General features: G+C 37.5%; 1 protein-coding gene across 11 annotated transcripts in view; it reads right to left on the minus strand.

Annotated features, from left to right (window-relative positions):
• Positions 1–24012, minus strand: part of LOC111033023 (polypyrimidine tract-binding protein 2) — a 181438-nt gene that overhangs the window by 13661 nt on the left and 143765 nt on the right. For all 11 annotated transcript variants that reach the window (XM_022313568.1, XM_022313566.1, XM_022313575.1 and 8 more), the window contains one exon: positions 19737–19874. In XM_022313568.1, the coding sequence (XP_022169260.1) occupies positions 19737–19874 (138 nt within the window). The remainder of the gene's footprint in view (positions 1–19736; positions 19875–24012) is intronic.

Here is a 24012-nt window from a genome sequence, read left to right on the forward strand (position 1 = left end):
TTTGACCAAAATAAAATACAATAACGCAATACGGATGATGCCGTGTTCTTCGTTGGCAAGATGGTCAAAATTCGTTTAGCATTACAGGAATTCGTTATAGATTTATTGAAGGCATCCCATACACGGAACAATCACTCGCCACACTGTGTATATTTATATAGGGCGAAATAAAAGCGACTCTTTGTCATTAAAAAAAAATTGATTTCGATAGATTAAAAATAAAATTTTTTTTTAAATTTCTTAGTTCAATAATATAACATTTAAACATTTAGCCCATACCACAACAATAGTGGTCTAGCGTCATATGGTAATTTTCAGTCGTATGTTTATGTATAATATTCCCCACCAGCAGGAACTAAAACGTACCTATAGAACAAACGACGATGGCGGATAACATATACATATATATGTATATTATGTATAATATTATATGTATACATTCCCAGCATTATATATGGCCATATAGGAACGCCACGCCATATACACGACGACGAGACCCGCCGCTGGAGACGGGCAGCAATAGATTTCCGGTAAGTCTTATTTATTGTTTTCTTCTGTTTTTATTTTTGCGAATCTAATTACGTTTTACAGTCCCCGAATGCCGATCGCTTCCGCCACGCACCAAAGTTTTAATCTGCCAACTTTCATTCATCAATTATATACACTCCCCGCGAAAACGGGCTCACGCTGCACGGCAGCCGCCCCTACTTCCACCACCTCCCCGGACATCGCCGTCTCGGTCCCGCGATACCATATACCACCGTAGCAGCACTTCTCCCGCCGTCCTGCACGACTCCGGATATCCGGACGCCACCTCCGCCGCCGCCGCCACCACAGGGCCCTTTGAGGTTATAACGCGGTATCGTAAACTAATCCATTACCGCGCGCGCGAATAATACCCCGCGGACGCCTACGCCGAAGACCCCGAGGTATAAGCGTGGTGTATATATTATAAACGTGCGATTTTTCCCGACGTGTTTTTTTGGGTGGGGGTTGCGGGGTGTGCGGGTAACGGGGTACCGACCGACCTTTTCGAGTATATAGAAATGCATCAAACGGTACGTGCCCAGTCGAAAAATAACTCCGCAGAGAACGTTATAATATGTATGCTCGAGTACATTATTACTATCGACGATATATATATATATACAGCGGCCGGCGGGTCTACCTGTTCGCCGCTGCTACAATATTACACGGACGAGCGGCACGGAGCGGACTTTTCTATATAACAGATCCGTAAGATGTAACCTCGGATCCGGTGCGGGTATATTTATACGTATAATAAGGTCCCCCCCCCCCCGTTATAGCCATCGTACGGCGCGCCTGTAAAGCTAGCCATATACATATTATTATACATACCTACATAAAATATGCATTAATATCTACGATCGGTATGTACAGCCATAGTATATACTATATAATATTATAATAAACAATAATATATATACATTATACATATACATACATACATAATGTTATCTCCCGCCAACCGGGAACGACTGACCACGTCTAGATATGCGTCGGAGGGATGAAGTTGTCGGATAGGTGAAACGAGAGAGAAACGCACCATCGTTCGGTCCGTAGGTACTTCGACTATAGGTACCAATATCGGTACAATATTATATACATATGGACATTGGACATTTACCGCCTGCCAAACATCAGCGTCTGTTCATGTCTAGTATATCCATTACTGCCATTAGTCGTCGCACCGCGTATCGCGAGGGGGATTTACTTTTAACATCGCATTTATAATGACGAGTGCCTTATTTATTTAATTCTATTCCAACGCCGCGACACAGATTAATATGTACGATAAAAAACTATAAAATCGATGACAGGTCGATCAACTGGAATATCGAGTCAGTGACCTGCACACCGCTGTATACAAAATACGCGCGACTTACTATGAAAACAGACAGAAAAAATTAAAAATAAATTTATGTTTTACAGAGGAATACGCGCAAATATAATCGGAGTCCTCACGATATTTTTCTCAATTATTTTCGGAAGTCACATGCGCGTTAAACGCGAGATTGAAAACGGGGACGCAGCATTTACGACGAGTGATTGCCATTATGTAATGTAACTACATCGAACATTAATCAAGCGCGCTCGTAATAGGTAGGCGTACGTGCCACAGCCGTGTCGCGGGGACAAGTCACCCACGCCATGATTGGCGGGAGAGGGGGGGGGGCTAAGGGAGAGGGAGGGCGCGATAAATTTATAGGTAATATACATGTATGATCGTCACTAATCATCGATGTACATTTTTTACATCAAACAAGACGGATTGAAACCAAGCAATGCTTTTAGTATAATCAACAAAAACTGCGTACAAGTACCACCGATACGTACATAACAATAATAATAATAATTGCGTTTTAATGCAACACGCACACGGATGTACGACGATGCGCGGATAACCACACACGGAAATTATTTTATTTTTTTCACCCGCGACGTGTACTCTGTACAGCTAGTGTACATATACGACGATATCATTATTTAATGCGGTTTCGATGTGATAAATCATGTCGTTGTTGTTTTTACATTATTATGATGTATTATCATTATTGTTATTTAGCGGACAGAGCACGCGAAACTCGCGGCATGTTGCATGTGGCAGGTACAGAGCGGGCACCTGACGCACATCTACACAAAATATACGCGGTTATGACGCGAAAAGAAAATTCGGTATTTAAAAATAATAACATAATACCGAATGCGACGAATAAAACAATATATAATATTATGTGTTCACGTACAGCGTTTTAATGCGATTAGATTTTATAGTTTCGTCAGTATAGGTATATATGTATAGCATAATATTATCGGCATCGAGAGTACGTCGTATTTTCGACAGACAGAATTGATCGTTTGAGTGTTTTTTTTTAAGCGTAAGCGCAGGCAGCAGCCGTAATATAGAAGAGTACGAAATTCTTTTGGTGAAAAAACGCGTAGTCTCCGTATAGCACGTATATATGGATGTGTATTACCTTTAAAAAAAAAATAATAATAATACCACCTCCATATACATATATAGCCAGCGGATTACCGAGAGCCAATATTGCTGATGTACTTCCCTCGTCCCCGGGCGGCGGCGGAGACTTTAGGATTTCCCCCTTCGTTCGCACCGCCATCCACCCTTCGATCTTTTATTGAAATATGAAGATTGTTCGACGACATAAAGCGACTATATAATATACACATGCACGCGATCGGTTAACGGAGTACACTTTTGTGAGAGATCATGATGGCGTCCCTCGAGGAAAGGACTATACGACGATGACGGCGCGTCGTAATGTTCGCTGCAGAAGACTTCGTATATTATAATGTAGGTATACAAGACCGACGTGATTTATGGAGCCAATTTGTAAAACGTTTAATTGGGTTTTTTCCGTTTCCTTCGGTACACAGGTATACCACAAAAGGATTGTTAAAAACTTTTTTCCGAAAAAAACCGACTCCAGTCGTTATTTTTATGAGCTGCGTTGTCGTCGCACAAAAAAAACTGGGACTGCTTTCGCTAAATACGTTGTCGTATTAAATAATAAAAATATATAGGTATATAAGGTCCGAGCGTTTCTATACGATACCGTAAGGTCTTAATTAAATTTTTGCTTTGTACACCGTAATACAATATATTATAATTCGATTTTATTCGAAATTTTTTGTTTGTCGAAAACCACGAATATATTATATATACCGTGCGTAGGTACCTATAAGTTTTTTCCATCCTTTCTACGCGGTGGTGCTCTCGAAATTCTATTATAAATGTTTTATGTAAAAACTTTTCAATTTTACTGACAATATTTACTTAAATTATGACAAAAACCATTCATTAAAAAACGAGCATTACTACGTTCTAACCCAATTATTTTCAAAATTTAATAACAACAAGTTTCTCTCTATAGGATCCGAAGGAAGAAAAAAAATAAATAAACGAGAGCAATTTGTTTTTAATTTCCATAGAATTATCGGTATCAGATTTAAGTGCATAATCTTTTCAAGTAAAAATTAATTGCTCTATTTTTTAACGGATAATAATTACACAATTAATAAAAAATCGATAACTCAAGTGTGCGACAGTAATATTATTGGCAGTACCTTCTCGAAAAGTAAATAAAAAACGATTTATAAAATATTTTATTGTGTATTAACTTATTAACATTTTAGATGTGAAGCGTATCAAGAATTATATTCCGACTTGGGTATTGGTATTTTACTATAGGTATTTGGTTCTGAAACAGGTTTTCTTTTAAGCAATCATTACTCTTTTGATAAAAAAATGTTATAGAACATTATTAAATAGATAATAGACATTTGTGTACATATTACGAGCTTAAACCGAAACCAAAGATAGTCGTAACTCATAATAGTTATATTTCTTACATAGGGCAGTCGGTCTTTTAATATAATGTATAACCAATAAATACAAGTGGAATGTAGAATACCAGAATTCAATGTTTGAAATTTTAAAAACGTCTTTTATGGCATGAAAAATTAAAAAAATAAGTCTAAAATTACTAAAACTAAACAATAATTAAAAGATTTTAAAATTAACTAATTTTACGAAAAATTATTAATTTATTTTATTTACAAAAAAAAAAATCAACGTTAAGTATACGCTTATACACTCACATCCATATTTTCGATATTTACAAAGAAAAATTCGAATGACCAAATAACAAAAATACAAAACAGTATAAAGGTCATTTCAATTATTTTATCTTAGGGTCAAAACGCTATAAAATACAAAATAAAAGTTTTAAAATTAACTTTATTATTATAACAGTATAATAAGCGATTCAAGCTTTGTTCAGCAAGAAATAGCTACAAATTCACAACCCTCACAATTACGCGACATACATAGTACGTAGCAAGCATTTTAAAAACGATTTAATTATTAATTATTCGCTGCAAAAAAGTATATACCTATACTTGCTTACATATATATATATATGGCGTGTTCTATAAATATAAACACTAATACATAATATGCTAAACCAAATAACTTTTTTCGCTATTCATACGAACATGGGTGTGAATATAAATATAAATAAATATATATTATATTAAAGTTTCCACTTAAAAAATATTCGACATCTTTTTTTCTTCATAATTTTCAAAGCAATTTAATGATTAAATATTTACCCGTGCGTTTACCATAAAACTTAGTTTACACCACCACATTCACCCTCGCCGAAAAAACGCCACGGCGTCGATACCGAGGGCTGCAGGGAGTTGGGGCATCAAGTGGTTTTGTATGTGAGTATAATTGCGTATTATATTTCCGTGTTATACTTATACATGTGCCTATATATATATACGTATTATATAACGTTTGGAAGGGGTGGAGGGATCTCAGTAGAACTACCTACCTACACACGGTGCCGCCGCGCTCGAACACGTGTCAACACACTCGACACAATAATCATCTCAAAAGTAAAAGTCGAGGAAATAATATAATAATAACGGCGACGAAGGCGGTCTCGATGACGAAATTCCTCGACGAACGAGGTATTATAATCGCGTCTTTCGCGCAAACGAATTGAAAACATAATATTATATGTACACAATATACACGGTACGCAGCCTATATAATATAATATATTAAACGTAAACATCGTTGCGAACACCGATAGGAATACGCGACAAAGACGAGATGCCACTTCATGTATATATAATATATATATATATATATATATATTGGTATATATGTATTTGCAACTCAACTTTGCAATGTATATACATTATACATGTTGTGTGTGTGTTTGTGTGTGCGAGCGCGCTCGAGCGTTATTGTGGGCGGAACACAAGACGCGGTGTTTTTTTTTAATTTCCACTCGTTTAATATTCATTTAAAAAGCCCAAGGCGGGCCGAATTTGTTGTTTTAATTTAATAATTGACAGCGTAATATGCGAGGGGAGTGTGTATAATATAATACATTATACTGGGCGATTCACCAGCCAAGCTCACCCACAATTTTTCCTTTAATTATGCATTTACTCGGATCCCGGTTTTTGTAATTTTTTAGTACATACACTTAAGGTCCCTATGTTATATTTAATAATTTTGTTATATCGTTTGGGACCGAATGATACAATAGTTTCTATTTTTTTCAAATGAATACCTCCCCTTTTCAATGTAAACAGCTGTTCAGTAAAAAATATTGATGAACATATAAATCGAAACTTAAACGAGTGCTTTAAAGAGCTTTAACGAGTCCTTAAATAGGAATTCGAATATAAGTGGGGTGAGCATTGAGCATGGTTGGCGAATCAGCCAGTATAGGAATAGTCTCGTCGCGTCTCCCTTCGCACTCATTTTATAAAACAAACACACACAAACAGTCTTACGGAATGTCATTTTACTATAGTAATTATTAATATTCAAAACGTACATGGTACAGCATTAAAAAATTTATATCAAAAATCGTAAAAGCAAAAAAAAACAAAACGTTGGACGCACGTCGTACAATTGTTTTTATAGACATATTTATAGGACATTTTGTAGAGGACAGTCAGTAGAAATTAAGCGACATTGCGGATTTATTGTATTATATTAAGATACATACGTAAGCAAAAAATGATTTTATTATACATTTGTACGATTAATTAAATTTTTTGTTTGTAAGGCGTCGACCTCGACTGTTGTCTTCTCCTCTTCAAGCCAATGGTTTTCGAAACGATTAGGTAATATACTAACACTGTTTTCAAACAAACACGAATATTCAGCAGTTGTCCGCAGACAAAAAAAAAACGCAGACTATTTGATATTATATTATACAGTGTACCGTACGCGTATCTATATTACTATATCGTACGATTATTGTATGTTATTACTTATTAGTTATTATAATTTATAAGAGAGCGGCCACGGCGGTGACGGCGGCGTTTGAAGGCCAAAAAAAATAAAAATCATAATAATAACGAGACGACGTATATAAATTTATATATATGCGCATATTAGCTGGTATATATGAGTGAGTGCGGAGGAGGGTTAATGACGACGATGTTTTATAATATACGGTTTTCGGGGCGACGACGCCGGCGTCGAAGGGTGGTAAAATCATTGGCGGTGGCAGTGGAGGTATATAAATATGTATATATAGTGGCGTGGAGGCGATGCGAGTGAAATCTTGACACTAAATGAATATTAATAACGCCTTGTGGGAAACGCGAGCCCTGTACGAGCGGTGGCGGCGACGGATTAATGGTCGTTTTCCAAACACAACGGTCCGTATATATATACGCATTTATAATACATATATATGCACAGGCTATATACACTTATATATACACTGCAGCGTCTCTTTTGTCGGCGGCGCCGTCCTCGTTTTCAAAACACGGAATCCGGTTTTAATTAATATTCGTTTTATACGGCCCACGGATTTTTGCGTTAAAACCACCACCACCACAGCCACCGCCACCGACGCCGGCACCACCACCACCGTCACATCATCCCTTCCCCGTTCTCGGGACGACCCAAAGTATAAAGGATTAACCGACACCTTTGTGTGCGCGTGTGCACATCAAACTTAATTTTTCACACGTCATATTATATATATATATAATATAATATTTAAATATTTTTACGGTGTATATATACGCATAATATGCGCAATACGACAGCGGGGGTAGTGAACTTTTTCGAAACGGAAGGGGTTTTGGTATGCGGTGGGGACGGTGACGACTTTTACTTCAAATACACAATATAATATGATATAATGACGTTCATTGCTCCACGATGCGCTCACATATTATTATGATAATTTATGTTATATTATTGCAGCTCATACTGCGCATGCGTGCTCCACGCGATGATGATATAGAGGAGAGGTCATTTCCGCCAACACCCCTCCCCAGCCACGATCGTTCGACCGGACACCGCAGTTTCACCCTTTCAGACAATCGGGCGGCGGCTGTGTAAGGGGGGGGGCTGATAATCACTGGACGAGGGGTCGTAGGCTTATCCGTCAATGTTCGATAACTGGTGCGAGATACGCGCGTTTGACGTTTCGGGATCCCGTCGGAAAATTTAATTCCATTATAATATTATTCTGGACGGCACATAACTGATTTAGTGTACGCTGGCTACGATTCCATTACGCGGGAAATATTGCCGTCAATACAGCAGGAGTCGTTAACCGGGCTTATAATTGTGCGTGAACCTATATGCAGTGCGTATTCGGCGGAGATTTCGAATGTTTAAATTATAATTACTATCAGCGATTTTCCTTCATAAAATTGGCCGTCAATTAATCGGGTAAATTAAAAACGTCATCGAAAAAAGAACTGTATTATAAGCTTGTATACGAAATTGCGATGAAAAGTACGATTTATTTAATATGTTTGATTACGCGTCATACGTGGTGGTACATAATAATAATAACTACGTACCTATGAAATAGTTGAAGGGTTTTTTTTTATTAATGTAAAATTCCATCGTACCGTAAAACGAACTAGGTATTTTATACCCAGCACTGCAAATACCAATACGTAAATAACGGATCGTTAAACCATAATTATATAATATTCGCTTATTTTTAGCGCTCAATAAGTCTACATGGTATACCATGCAAATAAATATAGCGAATTTAATACAATAACGTATGAATGTATATATATATAGATTATGATACTTATTAAAATAGGGTATAACAAATAATTCGGGGGTACAAGATAAAGCAGCACTGGTAGGTGTTATATGGAGACTATTACGGTCGAATTATGAGTATGAGGGTTTGTTGCGTACACCCCTCTACAAGAACGGCAGAATGCTAAAACATTCGAAGTGAATTCCGGTGCATACATATAATAATAATGTATAGGTACAAAAACGTGTATAATATAACTTATAAGTGTAATCGCTGCAAACGAATCGGGTTCAGTCATGCATTTGTTTTCGTTGATAAGTTTCATCCGTCGCTTTTCGTATTTTCAAAACACATTGTTGTGTTTACAATCGTTTCCGAGCTGAACAACAATAATTCGTACAGATATAGTAGTAGGTGTAGATATATATATACAGTAGGATTCATTCGGCTGTCATTTGGTCACTGTTAAAAAAATACTCGTCGCCGCCGCTGGTCCACCACACCGCACTAAATATACATTAGCGCATTAGTAGTGTAAAAAACCATTTCAATGGGCCATGGGATTTAGCGTTCGAATAACATAGTCAACGACAGCAAAAATAATATTACATACATTATACAGTCGATATGACGTACGTGCGCGTTTAACAACGACAAAATTGATATTGTTGTAATAACATACGGAATTAAGGAAAATATTATTTTTTTCATTTTTCTCGCCGTCAAATTGTACGTATATCATCGCTAATCAAAAACAGCATTATCGAAAGTCTACGAGTATGTATTATTACCTACACAAATAATTTGTAGTTATTAGCGTCTCGCAGTTTTAAGCCCATCTATAGATAAAATGTAAACGGCTCATCATATATTAGATTCAGTGAATTAAAAAAAAATTTGGTTTTATAGAAATATTTGCACAGTAATGCGAATTTGGAGAATAATTAGATATATTATATACACGTGTGTGCATAAAAGCAGGGCGAGTGATTATACATTTTGGAATACGCGTATATAATAATATATACAAATACCGCCCCTGGAGTTAAAGACATTAGTTTTCAATTTCTCCCGCACACCGCGGCGATCACTACCCCCGCGAGTGAGCGGACGCACGGCGGTGGGAGAAACAACAAATCTCCACCCCTCCACAGCGTGTTTACGCCCGTCGCGTCATCCCCTCCGCCTGTGGCGCACCCGTCACGAGCAAATCGGACGGCGATGGTATATATATATATATATATATATATGTATATACTAAATTATTAAATTATCAGATTTATCGATTACCGCCGCGACCCGACCCGGTATAAGAGGAGATTCTGCGTCGATGTTCGGCTATACGCTATTCATGAGAAGTTGTACGCATTCCGGATCAGTTGATTGGATGTGCTCCGCGCGAGCTATCCCGCTGCCCCACCCTGCTCACCCACGCGTACACAGCACGCTATATTACCTTCCACGAGGCTCTTTTTAAATTATTAAACAACAAAAACAACGACGGGTGGGGAAAATACGCATCGCGCGGTAAGTCTGTTATTTTCCGTTTGTATAATATAATATAGTCGGTCATCTCGCGGACCTAAAACAAATAACAATAATACTAACGATTTTCACACAACGAATCGAAAATAGTGAACGATACGGATTACAGGAAAGGAGCATGAGAGGGAGAGAGAGAGAGAGAGAAAGACACACACACAAAGACAAAACCATAAAGAGAGACGCGCACAGACATCAAAACAGAGAGAGAATTCCGCACACTCAATAACTAATGACACCGTAAAAATCTTAATTTAAATAACTTAATCACAGAGCGCGAATATTCCCAAAGGACGGAATTTACTGCAATATTTAAATAATCGTCTAAATTAATGTAACGACGGAGATCCCACATTTTAAATTAAAGTCGTATAAATATTACATCAAATAATCCGAGGAGAAATTTTCAGGTGAATATTTCAACGTTTTCCTGAGCCGACAATCATCATGTAATAACGATTAAGACGTACCGAATATATATGATATTTATAATACGGCCCATTAACCACCTATCATATAGCATTATAGCTATACCAAAGTTTCTTGTATTTTAAGAGATTTATTTAGTTGTGCATTATTCCAAAAAAAAAAAAGAAGAAGAGTGTAATCAAAATGTCAATAAAGTGGTGGGTATATAATATCCAATAAATAAGGATGATTATTATACTGGTTTTGTATACATATCGTTAAGACTGCAATTATTCTAATCGTCTATTATTTATTTATTTGCTTACCGATATCGCGTGTAACTGTGATGATAAGTGTATTATTATAGCGTCGCAGCTGTCAACATAACACACCGAAAGCAAATAGCTAATGTATACTAAACCCGCAGTAATGACGAGTTGACTGTAACGAGAGGTAATCGAGTGTAAAGGACAAACAATGCGTGCACCGATGTTCGGCAGTATAAAGGTATAATAGACGAGTACAGAGTAGTAGTAAGATGAGGAGAAGGAAGGTCTGGCGATAAGTCAACAGAGAAAGTTTCCACAAAGAATGTACGAGCAGAAGGGATTTCAAAATTAGTGTTTCTCCCAGACATTGACGACGACAAATACAAATAATAATAAAATAATATCCAAATAGGGAAGGCGGGAAAACGATTCGACTAAAACGACCAACAGCAATACATGCGTATACATAATATTATATCAGGCACACATCAGTTTTTTTTGTCATCCTCTCCTTCTTCTAAACATAAATTCGTATTCAAATGTGCCGAGACGGCCGACGTTGACGGGACAAACGACCCGAATAACGGACACCCAAAGACGATATGAGCCCGGTCGGTTGAACATCCGGTCCGTAATATATAACGCGGGTATGACACGATCAATCCTTCCTCTCAATCCAAAACTGACGGAATAAATCCTCTGACACGTGACCCACAATATACAAGTAACACGTGTAGATATATATACATCTTGCTACGAATAATATTGTAATGATAACAAAAAAAAGTTCAACAAGTTTATGTCGAGTATAATATAACGAACATTGATCCAACTAATATAAACGATGTGCGTACAACTGAAACCTATTTTCAATGTTGTCATCGTATTAAGGTTTGCAAAAAACATTTTTTTCTCCATATAATATGGAAACACGACCTAAAGGGACAAAACCCTGCAGAGACGCATCGCCATTTATTTTTTCATTGCACAAATAATTTCAAAACATTAAATCAATAAATACGCGGACGTGTACACTATTATACATTTATACCAGTATTATTATAACGTCGCACATAACATCATAGTTTCAATTCACGATATTAAATGTCTGGAGTATAATATTTAAAGACGATAAGATCGAAACGATATTCGCGAGTACCAAAATTATGTTGAAAGGCAAATATAATGATGATAAATAACGAACAATTAAGTATGTATTACACGCTTATGTATATTATATTAAGGCTGTATACAACGAGTAGACTATAAGGACTAAGGAGTTTAACGAATACTTCTCCGAAAAGGAGGAGACGTGCACGTGGGTGGTGGAGCGTGAAGGCGTAAGTTATCTTTATAGGATGTTTGTTTTCAAGTTAACTGCCAAACGCGTAGGGAAAAGCTTTTTGGTTAGCTTTTTTTCACATACTCGCGATTTTCTGCTATGAACCAGCTCGTTTATATATATATATATATATATGTACACATTGTACATATATTTATGTTAAAATTTATAATAAATACGTACGCATCATATATTATTCATATTATGTTTATCGGTTGCAAGGTGGTTTCCCTTTTCCCACGCACCGGCGAGATGCGATAGATTTAATTACACTTGTAAGTTGTAAACTCTGTATATATTATAGAGCAGTGTAATTCAGGTGTATAGGGTACAGTCAATAGGAAATAACGATTCACTGAAATTAAGGAAATACCGCATGCGCGTAAAATAATTACAATACTAAAAAATGGGGTAGTTTGCGAAGCGTTGAAAAAATAAAAAAAAAAAACAAGAAAGCCGAGGAGACACATTCACCGGCAATTATACGATTTAACAAGAATACGTGTATATTTAAATATAATAAACGTGTGCAGAACGTCGAGAAGGGGAAGGGAACGTCGTCGTTTCTAGAGAATTGAAACGACGAGCCACAGACCGGCCGCCGCCGCCGCCGCCGCCGTCGTTTAATTGTTGATTTACATACGGAATTATGTGCAAGACTACGGCACGCGGAGAAGGACTCGCTGCTTATGCGTACACTGCACGACGCGGACGGTCTGTCGACGTCGACGAGGATAATGAGAGGGGGGGGTGAGGTGTATCAAAAGTTTTAAGAGCTCGGGCGGCAAATACTTTTAAAAAGAGCTCGGGCGTATATATATATATACATATACAGAGCAATAACTAGAGTGTAACCGAAACCGTCGAGCCGGTTAATAGCGGGGGCGGGAGAGGTGTTCGGGGGGAGGTTAAACTTAATCCTATTTGTGCCGAGGTTAAGAGCGGTATAATATCGTATACACGCACGTATATAATATACTCTATACAGTATACGCCGCCTGCCGCCGCCGCCGCCTCCACCCATCATCCTCTTATCCCAGATCGTTGTTTTTCGAGAAAACACCACGGGGTGGTACATTCTACCGCGCTCGTCGCTAAATTTATTAACTCGTTCGCCTCCGCCGTCGCTCGTGATGCATCGTGTGTGTATAGAACATTATCTCACCTATGCGCACGTGCAGCAGTACATATACATATATATATGTGTATATATTATAGTCTCTATACCAAATTTATATACGTACACGCGCGTATTATATAAAGGGATAATCTCTAAAACCCCCAAAGCACACATATACACAAGCGCTCCCGACTTTCACCCCCCCCCCCCCCCCCCGCTTACCACATAACCACGATTTTCGCCCCGGCCCGGTGACCCGACCAGGGAGAGACTTGGCGCTAATTTGATATACGATTATAATGCACATATACACAACTATAATAATATATACGCTTATATACATAAATTATTATGTAATGTTATCGAAGTACGCGGAAATAGCTCTCCTCCGCACGGTGCATTCACTAGTGATGTGCTCGGTGTGTAATATTTTCCGCGGGCTTATTATTATTATTATTATTATTACGACGACAACGACAACGGGTGAGACTATATACAACGTGGAGGGGCGAAGCGGGTAAGGTATGTGTACGTGCGGAGATTTCCTATTTCTAAACATTTCTGAAAAGAATTTTCCGTCTTTCGCTCGACGGGGCGCATTATTATCGTAAAAAAATACTTTTTCTCTTAAATACATTTTCCCTTTACAACGCGTTTATATTTTTATAATATATATTATAGGTAGGCAGGCGTATGCTTACCCACCCACTCACTTACCTACCTACGTATCCATTTTTTTCTCATGGAAAATATTTCAATGCAATGTGTGCGTGTTCATTATCATACGAAGGTATATTATAACCACCGCCGTCGATGTATGTAGCTATGGAATTCTTATTGCAAAGTATCATTCACTTTGAAAATCATAAGGTTTATGATATATAATTGTAATATTTTTTATACAATGAAGATATTATTACATGTGGTAAGTATAATACGGAATAAAATATTTGTAAATCGACAGTAAATCGTTGAGTTTCGGATTTAATTTACCATGTTTGACATTTATTGTGCACCGTTATAATATATAATATGGAAACGCGTTTAATGAAGAGACTTATCTTTAATGATTGGCTGCTGAAAATAGAGCTTAAAAGTGTCTATATAGACATATATAACTTTATGTTTAACCCACGCACACACACACGTATATATTTATACATGTATATATCACTCATCTACCCATATACTTACATAAGACTTTAGAAAGAATATATACACAAAGCGCATGTAGGTATACATTACATAAATTGTACGGCTAATACGAATGGAATCGAACGTATCAATTTGGAGTGCAAGAATGCATAAGTATTTTTAAAGCAATCAAAACGTTTTTGCAATATACCTATAGATTAAAATGTATCATATAGCGACATGTATAAGGTGAATAATCTCTCCATTGTTTTGTGCAATTACTTCAAACTATGTAAAAAAATATATTTTAAAACGTTGGTACTTTTAGATATAATGAGTATGAAATAATTACCTAATAAATACATTTGAAATAATTACCTTGATACAGTATGGTATTCACCTATATTGTACCACTAGATTACAATACTGTATTTTGCTCGAAAAAAACAATATCAACACGTGAAATTTGTTTGGAAACGCGCAAGCGCACGTGCGTATTCTAGTAACTATAGAAATTGATAAATAACACAACTGTAAAGGTACACACAATAATGAAATATGGTAGCAATTCACGAGAGCGAGTTGCAGGGGACGGATTATCGCACTCATGTCAGCGATTGGAACGAATCAAATGAAGTGTCAAAAACAGTAGGTATATACTCTAGTGAAATATGCACTCACGACCATCATCAGCAGCCCGCTAATACTTTTTAACAGTTCACATAATATTATTATAGGTAATAGTTTATGTGTAATACAAAATAGCAACGTCAATTGTGCGTTTTGCTACGTATAACTAACAATGTATTGGATCGAAACGTTTATGGAGTAAAACCGACACTGCGGGTGGTCCGAATTTTGAGTTACAAATTTTCTGGGCCATTACTTATCAAAGTTGCTAATTTATAGAGCATAACTATAATATAGTACATAGGTTTTGAGTATTTTGTATCATATTTTATTCCAATATTAGTATTGAAATTCAGTGTTTTTGTGTTTCGGACGTTGGTTTTAATAAGAATTTGATTTAAATTGTTCTTTTAACACAAACATAAATTTCGATTATGTACGCGCTTAAATGGCATCGTGTACTCGATTTGATAGAATCACAAACTTATATCAATACAAACGGAGTGATGCATACAAGCTAGTTTAGAGTTATCGTCGTCGGTGGCTAGTCGCGATAATTAGTATAATAATAGTAGACATATTATGTATATTCATAATATATACATGCGTGAGTGATAATAAACGTCCCGCTATGTTCACGAAAACTTTTTACACCGCACCAATAATAGTTTCCTACACCGGAGTTGCTAACTGGACAGTACGAGCACATTAAGTCTATATTGTGCAGTGACATAGGTACACTCGAAAACCGATCGGATCGAAATACAACGCCGGTATCCGATGATCGAAACGATTTTATTGTGTCTTGTTACTGTACATGTACTGCAAACATACATATAGGTACATTATACTGACATATTATAATGTAATGTGTAATATAATATATAGTGCTATATAATACATAATATACAAAATTCACTTAGTACTTGTACGTATGTTGCTGCTGCAGTTACCCACGACGGGGGGGTTTTTCTCGTAAAGGGGGCAAAACGACATAACAAACTATTTATATATACTTAAAGTTCGTCGAGAGATACGCTTTTGTGTTTGTGTGTGTGTGCATACGCGGCATCACCGGTCTCGTGAATATACAGAAGTCAAAATGAGATCAAAAGAATTAATTCAAATTTTAATTATCATCGTATACACTGCAGTGCAGCGTATATATACATATACGTCGCATTTTAATTGGTAATATGAACACCGGCTGCCGACGTTCGATATCCCGCATCGATCGATACGGATAAAAAAAAAAAAGAAAGAAAAAACACAGAAGCTGGACGGACTTGCTGCGAATCGTATTCAATATTTTTTTTTTCAGAGCGCACAGTGTAGTTTTTCCTCGAAAGCAAAACTATTAAGAAAATTGAAAAAAAACGACCTGTTTGGCGAATGTTGTCTGTTGTCGAAAGGCGACGCGGACGGAAACTTTTGGTGCCCGTTCACCGCTCAGCACCGAGCCGGTATCCATGCGGGAATAAAAATAAAAATCGAGAAAAAACGATTATTTTATAAAACATATTTCCCATCGTCGCTTGGGATTTAAAAACAAGAATACTACGCTACACCCGAGAGAGCAAAAAATGTGTATATTTTTAAAACTACATAGCACATTTTTTGACGAGATTATACATCGTTTAGACGAAAAACAAAAATAAATGTCATAACAGACCGACCGACATTAAATATAATGTAAGTACCTACTCACGGAATATTATTGAACATATTTTATAATGTCGCACCGCCGTTAACTCATATATTTTGTATTTATTCGTCACTACGAGTTGTGATAAAATATTCATCTGATTTTATTTCGGGAAAGGACAAACTCGTGTATGAGTATCCAAGAGTCCAAGCATATGCCAAGTGAGAAAAAAATGACTCGTGCAATACAGCACACGGCTGACTATATACAAACATACAATTGCTATTAAACGGGAAATACATTTAAAAAAAAAAAACCATTTTCCCGTCGCAACAACGTTGTGTAAATGTTTGCTTTAATTATTTTTAATTGGATATAGAATACGAAAAAAAGAAGAAAAAAAATAACCACCGTAGTCCTATACACAAACTTTGGACTTGACTTTACGCACAACAATCGAATGAGAACGGGATGAAGTGGGGATAAGGCAAATTTTGTTTTAAAAAACTGCTGCCTCTTCAAATACGCACGCGCATGTATTACAATATGTACCGCCATAGTACCAAAAACATCAAACGGATTTACAAAGATCATGAAAAAAAATACCGAAAACATAAATTACTATAACTAACTTGTAATCTATATACACTCTAGCCATCTGAACGGTAGCCATTTTATTGCAGTAATTCCATATAAGGTGTACCAATTATGTACAATACATACATATTATTAATGTGCCCACTTACAAGTTAAATCACTGTTATAATATTCTAAAATTTCCTTACATTTATGTGAATCTAGTTTTATTTGGGGACCAATAATAGTCGGTAAACAATTCACACTAATAAATAATAATCCTTTTTTGTTTTGGTTTATAATAACTACGAAAAAGTTAGAGTAATAAAATTTTTAACAGTAAAATTGCATATGTATTTTTTCAAAAACACTTAAACACTTAACGATACATATTTATTTTGATACTAGGTAATAAGATTGACATGTTTGTTAATGAAGTCACATTAGAGGGTGGGTAATTTAATATTTAAAAAATAAAAATTATGGATAGAAAACCTCAATTCATAGGTTAAAAAAAATGAAACAATGTTTTTATTGTATAACATAATAAACATAAATTTAATTAAATCATTGCAGGTAGCGTAATTATTTGAAACTTCTTTAAATAAGTAGAAAACAAGACTTAACGCAATACGTTTTCCAGCAGACGAAAAAACCTTTAAGTATACATAGCGTTGCGTGCGGTCGCAATAAGACCACCACGGCCCGGGGGTCGCCGTGGAGCCAGGTCTTCGGGGGTGGGGATTACACCTACTCAGTGGTGGTCGCGTGTTTGTGCGAGGATAAAAACACACCACGTTTCTCAGATGTACATGAAAACGTGACGCCCGAGGGGGGGGGGGGGTGAAAGCGTAATATATAAGACCACAGCAACTTCAGACCTGGTTGCCAGCACGCACGCATATATATATATACATGCTACCCCACACACCCATAGCTACAGAAACCATCCGATGGCGGCCTGCACGGTGGAGGTTTAATGTGAAAACGTAATTAAATTTACGCCACAGGGGTAAACGGCGGCGGCGGAGGATGGATCGCAGTCGATGGCCAGAATGCGCGCGCGCGTCTGTTTTACGATACGCTCGGCCAGTCTGAGACTTGAAGTGGCGTCACGAAAGATCAGTGGAGTAATTTCAAACTTTGAGCTTTGAAAGAAAATTTCAGATTTCTCCCACTCTCATGCATACACGTCGATTGACAGCTGGTTTAGGGTGCGTATACCAAGACGATGGGTGAATTTCATTTGCATGCATACCCAGTTTTTGGACATCACGAGTTTCATCGTTTGTTTCCTTCATATTTTAGATTATTTTTAAAAGCATAAAAATAAATTCTAAAATTAAAGTTGTTTTGTAGTAACAACACAGCGTAAATTGTATAAAATCTACTCTATATACATATGTATAAATATATTTCTTGTATAGTTTAATCGGAGAACTTTTAACGACGCACTTTTTTAATATACACTTTATGTATACAACTTTTTTTTATCGACTACGTTAAGGTCTAACACATTTCACAGAATCGACGAAGGACATTGTCGTTTTACCGTCATAATACATAACGTACAATAGTAAAACAAAATAAAATTGGTCGAGAGGAGCTGACCACTTGGAAACGTACTTATGCACTATTCCTTTATTATAAATTAAATCGCATGTTTTATCACAATAAACAGCACTAACATGGAGACCACGACACTGCAATTGTTATTTAATTTAAAATGTAAAGAAACGCAGTCTCAAACCAGCAATATCGTGCGGCAACGACTCAAATATATAGAGTAACGAGAATTCGGTACGCCGAGCATGCGATAAAACAACCGTGGGGAATTGGTTTTCTATGTACAAACGATTGAATCGGAAATGCAACTCGATATCGATAACACAATGGAGGAAGAACTCATAAGACGGTATATCGTTCCGGCAAATGCATACAGTATTATATATACATATGTTTGTATAGGATAACGAATCAGCTCGTTTGACGAATATTTTTACACGCTCTACGTACCATTATATTATTTCCGGGGCACATACGTTTCTACTTCCGACGTCGAAAATACACCTTCGACAATATACACGTATGTTAAATACGGTGGGTAATGATCTACCGAAATCGAAGTCAAAAAGAATTTATTCAATTGCCAATACGTTCTGAGTTCCATTAAAAAACGTTGGGTAAACTTCGAGATATTAAATCTAGAACGTGTTTGCCGATTTCGTATTTTTTGATTTGAAATAGTAATTAAAAGTTAATATTTTAAGTGATTTTTCATTTATCCTACTTAATAATCATCGTAAAAGTACATAATTTTATCGCACGGTTTAATATCGCATAAATATATATAAATATTCTATAGCTGTATTGGGTGTAAAACCCGACTCGGCTGATAAATCGACCACGTGTTAGAAACCCACGGCGGATATCCAATTTGTAGAAAAGTATAATCTGGCAAACTTACCTCGTAGAGGACGTCTAGACTGATTGGAAACACCATGTGTTCAACGATTACCCGGAGCACCGTGTTTGGACCTCCTTGTACGTCGCTCTGGCCAGCCAGAGCTTGGGCCGCTTGTAGTGCCGCTTGAGCCGATGCATTCTGGAAAACAAATTAAAACCAATATGATAAATGAACGGTGGAAAGACGACGAAAAATTTCTCGAATCGCTCGTATTCGAGCGGGTGGAAAGGTGACTGGCGGGTTTCAGAGAGTGGAAGAGCGAGAGTTATTAATATATTATACATCTAGGCCGTCCATTAATAATACAGAATATACCCACTACGAACGGGTGGCAGTTAATAGGGATGGTGGGAAGTGGAGCTGACGCGATGCTAACGACAAATCGGACAGGCGATGGAGGTATAATATTTTATCGGCGTCAAAACGGATTGTGTAGCACAAACACCGCTAGTAAGTCCCGGCTTTTACATTAACCATACATATATGATATGCGTTAATTGTTCGTATATGCGATATGCGACAAACACAGCAGGTAAACCTATGGTGTGTGTGTGTGGTGGGGGGGGGCGTAGAAAGGTGTTGTTTTTCATGTGATGTGAGCCTTATTTTAGGACAGCGAGCCATAAGGGTTGATGACAATAATACGTGCAAGCCAAGGCTCGGCGGGTGGTAGAAGATGCGGTTCCGTCCGTTCGAAACGGGAGTGAAAAAAAACCTCAAAACTAAAACATCACGTGGGACGTTTACAAATGGTACTAGTAAACATTTAGTTTTATTCGGGAAAACTCGTGAAATGGTAGGCTGCATTGGAGGAACGGAAGACTGGTGGTGAGGGGTTGCTGACCATTAGTCAGCAGCTCTGCCGCGCGAGTCTCCAGCTGGACACGGGGGATTTGTAAAAGCGAGTTTCGTTCACTCGCGCGACCGACCGTCCGTCTCCGTGTGTAATTACTCAACTTGTCCACCCGGGTACGTCACAATTAATCCAAACGACATTCTCGTCGAATCCCTTTTTGAGAGCACTATCGTATCATCGCACAAACACACGCACGCGGACCACGATTTAGTGAGCCCTGTTACCGTCGCAAACTCTTTACCCGGTTAGGGGCGGTAGGAGCAGGCAAGGACCAGAGCGATCTAAAAACCCGACAGCGTATATATAATAATACACACATATATATTTATATACATCGTTGGCTATACTAAGGAAGTTTCAGAAATCGATAGGAGTCAATCTAAAATTATATTCAACGAAATATCGAAAATCATAATATTACCAAAAGAAAACAATGATTTCGACGTGTTTATATATACGTTTCGGCTCGAACAACCCTTTTGTATCGTCGTCGTCTACGTCTACACACCTCCGGCCGCCATTTTTCATCCGGGGATGTTATCGCCGCCGCGGAAGTTCGAAAACTTTATACGACCATTATATTACAACGGGTATTCCCGCTTACACACTTATCGATCGCCCGAAAAACTTCTCTGACAGGTATACTCCCCCACCATCATCATCACCAAGACTGTCCGGATTCCGGTTTCCGTCCATTTACACCGAAGCACACGCGTTGTCACGCCGACTCGTCGTAGTCTATATATAATATATATATATATATATATCTTATGTTTTCTGTCTCTCTCTCACTTGTTTTTTATACCCTTTTCTTGCCAGATTAATTTTGAACAGCAGAGAACAAAAAAGATCAATGGTTTCGGAACGGACTTGTCACAGACGTTTCTTATTTCAATCCATCAAGCGAAAACAAAGAGAACACTTTTTTTCTCTCCTAATTTGCTCTCAAAATCCTTTCTCTTTTTCACCGTCAAACCTCGCAGCGTTTGTTCATCAACCGATCGACCGCGAGGATTACTATACACAACACAATCACCGTTTGCCTACAGATATATATTATAAACATCATCTCGAAGCAGGCTATCGGTCACCGAAGATTCGTCAGCACGAAGGGGTGAGTGCAGGGTTAACTACCGCCTCGGTTTAAGACAGGGCATACATATCAGATCGGAAAGTGGTGGGAACGGGACAAAGTCGTTATTACCACCTTGAGAAGGGTGCGGTATTAAATAAACGTTTATCCGCCACGAGCGAGTTATTGCAGCCGCCGACCGTTACGGCAGGGCTCCTGCGCTAGAGGGATTTATCACGGTTTTATGACGTAAAATGTACCCCGGCAGGCATATAATATTTTACGGACGTTCGTAAACACGCGGTTATTGGATCTCGGATCGGAATTTGAACGGCGAAAATCATACGAGCCTCCATCGCGGATTGAATACGAACGGACGGACGTGGTGAGCTATATGGACCATTTCCGGTGGTAGTTTTTATTTAGGTACTTGTGAGGTTTACGATGCGTCGTCAGCGCGCGGTACAACACACACGCGTCATCTTGCGGACATCATCGTTTCAAAAGTTTTACGTCACATGTTCATCAAATTCCCCGAGAGTGGGAGGCCCCGGGGGCGCAAATGTGGGTACTAGATCGAGGGGCCAAACGTTCGGGGGTTTAAGTGCTATTTTCACTAAATCGTATTTTACCGACATTATTCCAGTGAACGGGCCATTTACGTATACAATATATTAAGGGGCTTCTACATTTTAACGCAGAAAATTCGTAGTTAAACATTGTAAACATGAAGTGTAAACATAATATTTTTACAAATTATCATTTTCACGGATCCTTGACGGGATAAGACGTATCATGAAGGGAGAAGAGTACTACCATAACTCTATTTATATTTGACTTTTATAATATTAAATACATTCGTTCAGGTGGAGTAACGTTCGTACAAAGTATCGTTCAGCACAGGGGCCGACAGATCATAAGGACTTAAGGGTATAAATTATGTATTAACGCTGAGAATGGAAAAAAGCGAAAAAAAAATGTCTATTCACTTTACGACGACATAATCGTGCGATTTGTTCTTTGTAAAATCTGCAAAGGAACGCTGCAAGATAGTCACGAATCTTGCATATACATGACGTGTATAATACGCGTCGACGAATCCGGGATTATTTTACGAAACGCTGTCGTACACACAGTAAATACGCACTTACGGGCTGGAATATACTTATATGTAATATAATATAATGTCATGACTACGACGTGACTATATAAACGCCGCTCCGAGTCGGTAAACCTTAAACGAGAAAGCGACGACATGGTATATCGTATAATATAATATATTAACCGCGGCACGGACGACGAAATAATAATATAATACCCATGACGTGTGTCTGTGGGCACGCCACAGCGATTATTTGTTTTGTTTCGGGTTACCCGACTGCTGCAGGTACCGCATTTCACAGCATCAGAAGCGTCTTCTTCATTAAAAATCTCCCGCGCGGATAACAAAATACAATCGCACACGGGTAGGTATGTGTATATTGTACGGTTAGGCGGACTCGGTGGCGGCAGCAGCGCAAATTGAGCTCTCGCTTAAAAAACGCCGTATCGTTCGAGATCCTTCACTCCAGAGACCCGAGTACAAGATATAATAAGAACCTACAGTTTACCTATTATATAATAAATACCCATTTACCGCGAACCATTGTCATTGGTCAAATCACAATTATATTGTACGAGCGACGAGACGTTTTCGCGTCTTTTGACAACCACGCACAGAGTTCCAGCTGGGTTAAGGTGATGCTATATAATTTAAAATAATAATATACTCGAGTAATTAAAAACACAAATGTCGTCTGTTTTTGTTTAATTTATAATAAGGTCGCTCGAAAACCGGGTAGGTCGGTATTACTTATTATATTAATTATATATACAGAATAAGGTAGAACTTAACCAGAACTTTTTTATTAAATGATTTCGGAAAGTCATTACTAAATAAGAGATTTGCAGTCGTTACATTAAATAATAATATGTTTGGTTTAACTGAACTCAAAATAAAAAATAAAATAATATTTTTTGTTTTCACGTTTCTTGGTGTAATTAGAGATGATCTAAAAAATAATTCACTAAAGAAATGTTTAAAAATTTGAACTTTCATATTAAAGGAAAACTTCTATTACATATTATTATAGATGTGTTTTTATACTCTGTATAGTTGTAGTTCGGCTCTCGTCGTAGGCATTATTATTATTCCACAATAGGTACGATTAGGATCACGATTCATATTATTATTTGGGCAGCTAGATTTACAGCGGTGTTTTCGCGGAGCTCGTATATTATATTTTACATTATAGACAGGCTATCGATCACGGAACCACACGAGCTAATAAATCACCGACGATTTTCAT

The sequence above is a fragment of the Myzus persicae genome, unplaced genomic scaffold (assembly GCF_001856785.1).
Source record: "Myzus persicae strain clone G006 unplaced genomic scaffold, MPER_G0061.0, whole genome shotgun sequence".
NCBI classification, from domain to species: Eukaryota; Metazoa; Arthropoda; class Insecta; order Hemiptera; family Aphididae; genus Myzus; species Myzus persicae.